The following is a 12,055-nucleotide window of genomic DNA, read 5'->3' as shown; positions in this document are numbered from 1 at the left end:
ACGGACCTTGCCGTTGATGGGGAGGCTTGCGTGCATCAGCGATACAGATAGCCGTACCGTAGGTGCAACCACAACGGAGGAGTATCTGTTGAGAGGCCAAACAAACATGTGAGTCCTGAAGAAGAGCAGCAGCCTTTTCAGTAGTTGCAGGGCCAACAGTTTGGATGATTGACTGATCTGGCCTTGTAACACTAACCAAAACGGCCTTGCTGTGCTGGTACTGCCAACAGCTGAAAGCAAGGGGAAACTACAGCCATAAATTTTCCCAAGGGCATGCAGCTTTGTTATATGGTTACATGATGATGGCGTCCTCTTAGGTAAAATAGTCCCCCATTCGGATCTCTAGGCGGGGACTACTCAGGAGAACATCGTTACCAGGAAAAAGAAAACTGGTGTTCTATGGATCGGAGTGTGGAATGTCAGATCCCTTAATCGGGCAGGTAGGTTAGAAAATTTAAAAATGGAAATGGATAAGTTAAAGTTAAATATAGTGGGAATTAGTGAAGTTTGGTGGCAGGAGGAACAAGACTTCTGGTCAGGTGAATACTGGGTTACAAATACAAAATCAAATCGGGGTAATGCAGGAGTAGGTTTAATAATGAATAAAAAAATAGGAGTGTGGGTAAACTACTACAAACAGCATAGTGAACGCATTATTGTGGCCATGATAGACACGAAGCCTACACCCACCACAGTAGTACAAGTTTATATGCCAACTAGCTCCGCAGATGACGAAGAGATTGATGAAATGTATGATGACATAAAGGAAATTATTCAGATAGTGAAGGGAGACGAAAATTTAATAGTCATGGGTGACTGAAATTCGGTAGTAGGAAAAGTAAGAGAAGGAAACGTAGTAGGTGAATATGGAATGGGAGTAAGGAATGAAAGAGGAAGCCGCCTGGTAGAATTTTGCACAGAGTATATAGCTAACACTTGATTCAAGAATAATAAAAGAAGGTTGTATACATGGAAGAACCCTGGAGATACTGGAAAGTCTCAGATAGATTATATAATGGTAAGACAGAGATTCAGGAACCAGATTTTAAATTGTGTAAGACATTTCCAGGGGCAGATGTGGACTCTGACCACAATCTATTGGTTATGAACTGTAAATTAAAACTGAAGAAACTGCAAAAAGGTGGGAATTTAAGGAGATGGGACCTGGACAAAGTGATTAAACCAGAGGTTGTACAGAGTTTCAGGGAGAGCATAAGGGAACAATTGTCACAAATGGGGGAAAGAAATACAGTAGAAGAAGAATGGGTAGCCCTGAGGGATGAAGTAGTAAAGGCTGCAGAGGATCAAGTAGGTAAAAAGATGAGGGCTAGTAGAAATCCTTGGGTAACAGAAGAAATATTGAATTTAATTGATGAAAGTAGAAAATATCTGACTCGGGAAATATCTTGAGGGAGAGTCAATTCTGACACAAAACTCATTTGTACACGTACAGTCAATTTAGACAAGAAAGTCCCTTGAGAAAACACTGGCTCCTGAACAGAGTAGCAGAGTTACTGTAATGTATGTATCAAAAGATTAAAAACACTTGAGAAACTACAAAAAATGACAAGGAGAAAGAACAGCTTGTCAGAAGACTCAGACCCCAAAATGAGAGAGATCCATCTACTGTCTAAAGTAATAACTAGCCTTTTAAAAGTTAGGATAGTTTTTCCTACTTTCTGTGTCTATCGGAAGTGTTTAGGATATTGCCCCCCTTAGGATAAGTACAAGCCAAATGTTATAAGGTATTTTGTTACAGACTGGAGGTCACTATTCCAACTCTGAAGCCGAGTGGACAGTGTTGCTCACTGCCACACAGTGGGTCCAGGTTCTATTCTCACCAAAAAAAAAAAATATACTGAGGGGTTCAAAAAAATGTAACCACTCTTTAGAAGTCCATAATTTGCAAACTAATTGACGGAGTAGTCTCATTTTTGATGAAAGTGTAGCTTAAAGTCCAACTTAAAGATATCACTGTAGGTGTTCAAAATGGTCACCATTAATGGTGACCATGGCGAAATGGTCACCATGGTCACACACAAACGATGCCGCCGAACTGCAGCATGAACTACTGACTGCAACATGTATGGTGGATTCTCGAAGTTCATCCAATGTGCATGGCTATTGTTGATAAACGACGTCCTTTAGTGTTCCCCACAGGTAAAAGTCCAGAGGATTTAGGTCTGGGGAACGTGGTGAATACTCCACAGCACCTCTACAGCCTATCCATCTTCCTGGTAGATTTCCGTCGAGATACGCCCTAACATGATTTTGGTAGTGGTCTGGGGCACCATCTTGTTGAAAGTAAACTCTTCTATCTCCAAACAAGTCTCGGATGTTTGAAGCTTCTGAAGGTACACCTCACCGGTACCCCTGCCATCAAAGAAGAATGGCCCAATTAAGCCCCGGTAAGACAACCCACAGCACACATTTACTCCTGGCAAATTCACGGCTTTGTCTACATGAACGTTCGGATTTTCGGCAGCCCAGCAGATGCAATCGTGGCGATTTACTGTACCATTGAGTTTGAACTGTGCCTCATCAGACCACACAATCATCTCTGCAAACTCTTCATCGTTGTGCACCATGTTAGTAAACCACTCGCAGTACTCCATTCTACGATCTGGATCGTCCTCGTTCACTGTGGGTAGCAGTCGTGGGATATACCGTATTTACTCGAATCTAAGCTGCACTTTTTTTCCGGTTTTTGTAATCCAAAAAACTGCCTGCGGCTTAGAATCGAGTGCAAAGTAAGCGGAAGTTCTGAAAAATGTTGGTAGGTGCCGCCACAACTAACTTCTGTCGTCGAATATATGTAGCGCTACGCAGGCATGCTTCGCAGGCACAAAGACAAATACTGGCAACAAAACCTCTGTGTCAGTAAATAAATAAAAAAAAGGTGGAAGACGAGCTTTTTTTTTTCTCCGCCCCAAGTTTCGACCACTGCATTTTCATACATTATCCAACGAAGTAAATACAAATTCCGTATTGTTCCTCTTCGAACGTAGCAGCATTTCAATGTACTACGAAAATCCGACTGGCAAGACTGTTTGGGATATTTGTCAATATGGCCAACTCTACTTTCTGAATTTTTTCCTAACTGTGAGAAGAAATGGTTGCTAATAGGAACTTTTATGAATTGTGAATCACATGCAGTATTCTCTTCACCATAAGAATAATACGAATATAAACATTTTGCCATGTATTCTTTCGTGTTTGCTGCTATCTCATTTAAATCCTGTCCGCCTAATAAACTACGAAACTAGAGTGAGACAACAGCAGACGCAGAAGAATATACATACCATGTCATGTTTATATTCATATTATTCTTATGCCTAATAGTGATACAGTCAGAAATGAAGCACGGCAATTGACTAGATTTTTAAATCTAAGATGACTCTAATTTCTTTGCATAATGTAATGTACTAAAGAGGCGTCTGCAAAGATTTTCAAACGGAAAAAATTTTCGCTAAATTCTCGTTCAGAACATCTTCTATCATACGCAGTCTATTATTTGGTTCTTGTTGATCATTATCAAAGAAAGCAGCAGTGTAAGTAGCAACGAACAGCAGTCTTTTGCCATTGTTTCGCTAATGAGATGATTCCTCACTTTGTTTTTTTTAATTGTAAGCGGCGGTAGCGTGAACAAAAGCAAGCCATGCCGCGAGCGGCGACAGGCCGTAAACCCTCATTTTCAGAATGCGACAAACAATGCATGACACAGCACAGTAATGCATTTTCAGCTTTGAGTGACGGAAACACCTATAACAAAGAGAACTGCACTTGTCAGATCAAAGAAAAATAAGCAATCAATTCAAACTAGACGAAGCACGTGAAAAAGGAAGGGTACCCGTATAAATACGGACGGAGCGCCTGACGCATAACAACGGCTACCTGGTAAAGCTTAACTACTAAGCTTACGACTCGAACCAAACTACTACAGCTGTATCGTCATTCATTCAACCTAAATTGTGTCTCATATTACAATGGACCAACTTTGTTTCGATTTGAAAGTGCAGCCTAAAACTTTTCTCTCCCCTTGAATTTCGAGTCTCAGATTTCAGGTGCGGCTTAGATTCGGGAAATTTTTTTCCTCGATTTCGAGTCTCATTTTTCAGGTGCGGCTTAGATTCGAGTGCGGCTTAAATTCGAGTAAATACGGTAGCACTTCCACTTTGCTGTCCTCAAAATTCGCCAAACACTTGAGCGACTCACCCCAGTTTCACGGGCACACTGTCTCACAGACTTCTGTGGTGAGTGAGTGAATTGTTGTAACACACGACGGGAGTTAGCTGGACTTGTTACTGTTACAGGTCGTCCAGATCATTGTTTGTGTACATCTTTAACAAAGCCTTCAGCTTCAAATTTCTCTCGAATGCGATGAATCGTTAAATGTGTTTGTGGCTCTGTTTGATACTAATTTCGCCATTGCCGTTGAACCTCATTAATGTTTTCATACTTAAGATACCACTTCAAAACTGACTTCCTTTCATCGAATGTAAGCCTTGCGCCAGCCATGTTTATTCGAGTAACTAGGTGCAACTAGGCAATGGATGAAGCCAAATATTCAATATTGCAAAGCCCACAGACCCACAAATCTCCATTCAAGAGTTTGTTACTGGAATGCATTAACCGATACATCTCGTACATCGCATCTTCTGTATATCCCAGTACAGAAGCCTCAAGGAACCACTCTTGAAAAGTACACCCATTAAACCATAATACACTTCAATTAATGCTACTTTGTGAGTGACACTTCATTGTGTCTAGTGATGTGGAAATCTTTCATCCCATCAAGGTTCCACATACTCATTGCTTGTTTTCCAGACACACGTGCAACCTTAGACAACCCTTAAGTATTTGCCTCATTACTCTATACTCTATCAGTCACATCACACTTTTAATATCTGCAACTTGTACCTTATTTTATAAAATAACTCTCACTGCTTCAGTCACTTTTTACCAACATTTATTAGCACAACGTGTTTCGGCAGCATGCTGCCATCTTTGGTGCATCACAGTTACATGTACCTATAACTGTCACACTAATAAATATTAATAAAAAGCAACCGAAGCAGTTAAAGGTGGTATGTCATAAATTTAAAATACAGTCACAGATCTCAAAAACTTCCATAAACATAGAAAAAATTAACTTCTTCTAAGATTATTAAAATTTGTGGCTTACTGTAAATTTTAATTGGTATGATCACAGAGACAATCATTTTTAGTCATTAAAGTGGAGATCGTTAATGCATGCATTTATTGACCAAGCTTCATAGTCCAAAAATTCAGGGCTGGCAGAGTGAACAAAGACTCAAAATAGCTATTTGAAGGCATGTTTAGCATTTTCAAAGCTTTTCTTGAGGCCCCAAGGCACAGGGATACAAGCTGGACAGTAGTTTCTCTTCTGTCAGGACACCCCATGGGAATCAACAGTACACTCTGTGACGCTGATGTAAGTGTAAGAACACTCTTTTGGAACTGTACTGTCCTGAGCTCTCTTTTCAATAGCCTTTGCTCTGGTAACTGACAACCCACTGTAATGGTCTCCACTATAGTTCAATTCTTTTATCTTGGCGCATGCCCGCCCAGACGTGGGAGATTGCTGCGTTGTCAGTTGCACACGATGCATGCGCCAATAGAAGCAGCGCCAGAGTATAGCGTAGTTCGCAAGCTTACGTTTAAGGGGGAGCGCGCAGTTCATGAAGTAAAGCCACCATGGCCGCATTAACCCTTTCGCTGGTACAAAGACGTGCTCCCTGCATTCCACGCTGTGCGCGATTTTGTCACTGCACTGCTCGCCTGTGCAGACACATCGTGTTCCGACTGGTTTGACACTCTTATCATTCCATTCCACAAAAACTATTTGGCCCAAAAATTAGATTTTTACACCTCTTCTTGACTGATACCTTCCCCCCATAAATGACTTAAATTTGTTTCGATGTTCAACGCAGTTATTATGCAGCATTAAATGTAGTAAACCATTGTACGAAATTTTGAAGAGTTTGCAGAGGTAGAAGTCCATAGCGTATACTTTCCGTATGATCGATTTTAGTTGCCGCAATGTTGAGAATGAAATGTGGACAAGATACCTAAATTTCATATAAAATTTACTGTATAACAATATCTCATTTAAGTACCACATAGGTGTTTTTGGGCCAAATAGTTTTTGTGAAATCAAATGATAAGTGTGTCAAAGCAGTGGGAACACCATGTGTCTGCACAGGCAAGCAGTGCAGTGACGACAAAATCGCGCACAGCGTGGAATGCGGGAAGCACGTGCCTGCAGCAGCGAAAGGGTTCATGAAGAGACAAAGCACTAGAAATTTCAAAAAATTGCATTCAAACAAATATAATTAGTGAAGTAAGACACTTCGCTATTGTTTTTAAATAAAGAAAATATTAAGCACCACTCGAGGTTTGAACCCTTCTTTCGCTTACTAACCCAACGCCTTAACCGTTACGCTAATGCAGCTCGCCCTACAATGTAACCCCATGAGGACTGTAACATGTCATGCAAAATACTGACAAACACTGTTGGTATGACTATGAAATACCCATGCTTTGTCGAAGTACAATAGGAAATAAACAATTACCGCTGTTCTTTATTGCGAAAAAGTGGTTCGTGAGATTGATACAAACACCTTTCCTTGCTATCGCCTGAATTAGGAGTCTTACTGCTTGTTTGATTTAATTAATTAATAGAATATGAAGCAATTGGTATAAAGAATGTTTTTTCAAAACTTTCTATAAAAGAAAGTCTGCTATCAAGACATTGCTTTTGTTCTATTACTTTATTTATGACTGAACGTTTCTAAAACTGAAGACACTCGTCCATGCTCTGCACTGCAGTTGAGATCTGGCAACGTCGTTCTCTGTTCATTGGCTGACTGTGTTTTGTGACGTCAGATGCACAGAACGAACCTAAACTTGGCCGCCAACATAAATGATGCACACTTTAGTGTACCAGTTTAAAAGGCCACATCAAAACAATTAGGGAATATTCAATTGGTCATATCAAGTAACTGTTTACATAGAATACTTACTTTCAAGTCATTTGTCTTCTATTTGTACAAATTCCTTTCATCAGATTTAAGTACTTGGGAAAGCAATTGCCATTATAATCTTCTATCAGTGTACATTAAGAAGAGTACGCCGAGAGCTGTGGTGTCTTCCAATAAGGTAATATTACAGCTAGTACAGGTATCCACTATCTCATCACCAGTCAAAGATGTACCCAAGATTTACCACAGGTCAGTAAGGAAGTAAGAATATCACAAGTCTTGTCAAATGTGCCATCATAAGCAAACTAAAAACCTCCATCAGGAGGAGAGGGGGGGGGGGGGTGTTTGACTCTGGGCAGTGTAGTATATACGTCAGATACAACAATGCCAACACATAGCGTCAGTTATCCTAACGTGCTGTGCTGCACAAAGTCGTGTTAGACTTTTATGCTGATTTGTTTCAAGTCTGCAGCATAGTGTATGAGGACAAGAGACTGACCACAAATGCATGTTGTATGAAATAGCTATGTTCTAGAACATGAGTGGTCAACCTTGTTTACTTACCACCCAGTTTTGTACCTCCGTAAGGATTGCCCACCAGTTACACAGTAATGGTGTTTTGCAAAGTAGGGATGTAACTTTGAGAAATAGCCCATCACCTAGAACAGTGGTATTCAATCTGGTCCTTAGTGCCCACTAGTGGGAATTCCAGCTACCACTTTACTTTGCAAAGGTTATAAGGTAGAGTTACAACAAGCTAAAGCATATAATAATAATTACATACCATACACTTTACGTACATTTTTTATGAAAACCTACTGAAATGTTTTCAAAACCCCTACTGCCTACCACCCACCACGGAAGTTGGAATGCCCACTAGTTGGTGCTAGGGAACAGGTTGACTACAGCTGATGTAGATGATGGTAAACTCTACACCTGGTTCCAAAGCTGCATCCCCTTCCTTATTTCCTCACCGATGCCAGCTGACTAACACAAATATATTTTAACCAATCTAGACCTCAAACCACCTGACTCCCAACTTACCCTATGTACACAGTCACTGGTATCTATTCTAACCTCTCCATCTATCACAACTAAATATAAGAATACAGATTCTTTCTTCTTTTCCATCTTCACTTTGAGGTTTAAGCTACAGCTTGTACCAACTCCTCCTTGACTCTCAGACAGCAAAGTAGGACTTCCCCCAATATGAAACAAGCAAATCACAAGGTGGCAATTTAACTACTCAGGCATAGACAGTGTAATGTGGCAGACGAGGAAATGATATTATGAAATTATCCATGCCAGGACAGATGGTCATCTTGATACACTGGGTGCAGATAGAACACGTATTTTGTAGATAACTGCTAACATGTTCAGTCTTAATTCCACTTGAATATTAGTTTATAATTACTTTATGGTCAATTAGGCTTGTTTTCAGTTGATTACTTTACGTTAATTTACTTTTGTAGAAAATTCCAGGAAAATCAGTTCCTGAAATAACTTTTCTAAGTTGATTACCCCAGAAGTGATAGACGAATAATGTTCAATGTTAAGTCAAGAGTCAGTATAAATGTTAGCTCAAAATTTATTTTGTAATAAAAAATAAAATTACTCTTTTTAAACTAAATGTTAACACTATATAATGCATAAAATTTAATAAAGAAAATCGTATTCAACTATGATTTAAAGCATGTAAACAGAATTTACATTTGTCATCTAACTTTTTCTTCAATACTTGAACTTAAGTAAAAGTATAATTTTTAATTGTAAGATTAATCACATTTAAGGACTAACAATGCGTGCAAAACACTTCAGTTACTGTACGACAGAAATAAGCCAGCAGCAGATGCCACCACAGCTCAGTTGTGCTCATTTTGTTCCAGATTTTTTATTGCTGTCTTAGCTGTAAACATGAGTCAGCTTTATTGAAGATTTTAGTACCACTCTGTGTGAAAATTTGTAAAAAGTTACGTTTTACATTACTGGAGATATTAAAGAATACAAAACAACATCAAATGGAAATATTCAACTGGATATTACAAAACTATCCCCAAGGCTGATATAGATTTAGTTGTCCATTATAATTCAATGCTTTTGGTTCTTGGTGATGTACATTGCAAATGTGTTCCAATAAATTCATCTGCAGTATTTTTTAAAGTCGACAGGAATATAAACGATTTTTGGCACTAATGAATGCTAACATCACAACTGGGAAGCACCATTATGGAGATCAAAAATTCTCAAAATTTTTAAGAGGGGCATTTGAAAAGTCCGTGCAAAACTAAAAACTACTTACGTGTTTGGGGTAAATTTTTTTTAATTTTTCGACATAGTCTCCTTTTAGACTTATACACTTTGTCCAACGCTGTTCTAATTTGTTGATTCCTTGCAAATAATAGGAATTGTCCAAGTCTGCAAAATAGCTATTAGTTGCTGCAATCACCTCCTCGTCTGAATAAAATCTTTGTCCTGCCAGCCATTTCTTCAAATTGGGGAACAAATAGTAGTCCAAGGGAGCCAAGTCTGGAGAATAAGGGGGCTGCAAAAAGAGTTGGAATCCTATTTCCATTAATTTTGCGACCACTACTGCTGAGGTGTGTGCTGGTGCATTGTGGTGACGGAAAAGGACTTTTTTGCGGTCTAATCGCTGTCAATTTTCTTGCAGTTCGGTTTCCAAACAGTCCAGTAACGATGAATAATATGCACCTGTAATAGTTTTACCCTTTTCCAGACAGTCGATGAGGATTATCACCTACAAATCCCAATTGACAGTCGCCATGACCTTTCCGGCCAAAGGAATGGTCTTCACCTTTTTTGGTGCAGATTCTCCCTTTGTAACCCATTGTTTCGATTGTTCTTTGGTCTCAGGAGTATAGTAATGTATCCATGTTTCATCCACAGTGACAAAACGATGCTTAAAGTCCTGCGGATTCTTCCTGAACAGCTGCAAACCATCCTTGCAACACTTCACACGATTCCATTTTTGGTCAAGTGTGAGCAACCGCAGAACCCATCTTGCGGATAGCTTTCTCATGTCCAAATGTTTATGCAAACTATTATGTACCTGTTCATTCGAGATGCCAAACACAAAGAAGTAGACCAATATGGCTGAAACTCCGTGTGTGTTCTTTCCAAAAATGCTACTAACTAAACATGGCCTCGATATGAGCCAGTGGTGCCATCTCTCAGACTTTGCACGGACTTTTCAAACGCCCCTCATATAGTAAAAGAAAAATTATAAACTTTCCTTTTAATAATCTAAAAAGTACTCTTTTTTAAATTCCAGCACACATTCATTAATAAGCATTGTTGAACTGCATACAGGTATTGAAACACAAACATATAAAATTCCTAAATTTTTACATGTTAGGCTTGCTTAAAGGATGCAGAGAATACAATGCAACTTACCTTTATCAGCAATGTTATTAAATATGGGAGAATGATGTTCTTTGGTGCTTTGCTGTCTTTCATTACATCTCCAAAACTTTTCGTATGTTTTGTCAAAATTGATCTCATAAAATTTCCCACAATTAGATTTGTAACACCTCTTAATTGAGGATCAACATGGTCAGAAAAAAGCAAGACATCAGTCAAAGGCTGTGCTCCTGAAAGACAGGGAAAAAGATATTATCACAGTTCACAAAACTAAAAAGTATTTTGACAGAATACAGTCATCTGCAAAGGGGAAAACAGTGCACCCTGACTAAACCTGTGATAGAGTTTCTCTTTAGCACTTTTGAATGGTTAGCCAGAAGAATTCAATTAAACTTGTCCAAGAGCATATCTTTCATAAGGCTTGTTGGCCGATACCAAAAACTTTAACAGAGAGCAATTACATTCATGTGGGGTCAATATATAGTTAATTTGTGCACAAGCAAGGAAGGGGAGGGGTTCAAAAATCTTGGTACATAAATGACTTACTATTTGGAAAAAAGTAATGAAGTATTTGTTGGATAAGACATCCTAGCATGCTTAGCGATGATGTGTGTGTGTGTGTGTGTGTGTGTGAAGGGGTTACATGTGAAATATATCAAAAACTGACTGTAGACAAATATAAGATTGGGATAAGTCAGTAGCTGGGCAATGCCACACCTAGTGAACATAAAATGTATCTTGCTCAGTTTTGTAGGTGCTTGGGTTATCTTTTGAATGTACAACACTAATTGTATAAGGAAACTAAAGTATATGAAGAGTTTTCCCAGAAGTGTTCCAAAATTACACTGAAGTGCCAAAGAAACTGGTACGGTACAGGTTGTTGTTGTTGTGGTCTTCAGTCCTGAGACTGGTTTGATGCAGCTCTCCATGCTACTCTATCCTGTGCAAGCTTCTTCATCTCCCAGTACCTACTGCAACCTACATCCTTCTGAATCTGCTTAGTGTATTCGTCTCTTGGTCTCCCTCTACGATTTTTACCCTCCACGCTGCCCTCCAATGCTAAATTTGTGATCCCTTGATGCCTCAAAACATGTCCTACCAACCGATCCCTTCTTCTAGTCAAGTTGTGCCACAAACTTCTCTTCTCACCAATCCTATTCAATACCTCCTCATTAGTTACGTGATCGGTACAGGTATGCATATTAAAATAAAGCAACATTTATATAATACCACAAGTGTCTGGTGGAGTTGTTAGATCAGCTACTCCTGCTAAAATGGCAGGTTATCAAGATTTAAGTGAGTTTGAACGTGGTGTTATAGTCGGCGCGCAAGTGATGGGACAGAGCATCTCCGAGGTAGCGATGAAGTGGGGATTTTTCCCTTATGACCATTTCACGAGTGACCTGTGAATATCAGGAATCTGGTAAAACATCAAATATCTGACATCGCTGGAAAAAAATCCTGCAAGAACGAGACCAATGATGATAGAAGAGAATTGTTCAACATGACAGAAGTGCAATCCTTCCACAAATTGCTGCAAATTTCAATGCTGGGCCACCAACAAGTGTCAGCGTGCGAATCATTCAATAAAACAACATTGATATGGACTTTTGGAGCCGAAGGCCCACTCGTGTACCCTTTACGGCAGCACGACACAAAGCTTTACGCCTCAC

At 39.4% G+C, this 12,055-nt stretch overlaps 1 protein-coding gene across 1 annotated transcript in view; it reads right to left on the bottom strand.

The window, feature by feature from the left end:
• LOC126229606 (huntingtin-like) overlaps positions 1 to 12,055 on the bottom strand; it is a 549,560-nt gene that overhangs the window by 433,236 nt on the left and 104,269 nt on the right. The window contains exon 11 of the mRNA XM_049942347.1: positions 10,416 to 10,612. Within this exon, the coding sequence (XP_049798304.1) occupies positions 10,416 to 10,612 (197 nt within the window). The remainder of the gene's footprint in view (positions 1 to 10,415; positions 10,613 to 12,055) is intronic.

This window comes from Schistocerca nitens, unplaced genomic scaffold (genome assembly GCF_023898315.1).
Source record: "Schistocerca nitens isolate TAMUIC-IGC-003100 unplaced genomic scaffold, iqSchNite1.1 HiC_scaffold_376, whole genome shotgun sequence".
Lineage (NCBI taxonomy): Eukaryota > Metazoa > Arthropoda > Insecta > Orthoptera > Acrididae > Schistocerca > Schistocerca nitens.
The sequence above is the reverse complement of the archived record's forward strand: the minus strand, read 5'-3'. Positions and strand labels throughout refer to the sequence as shown.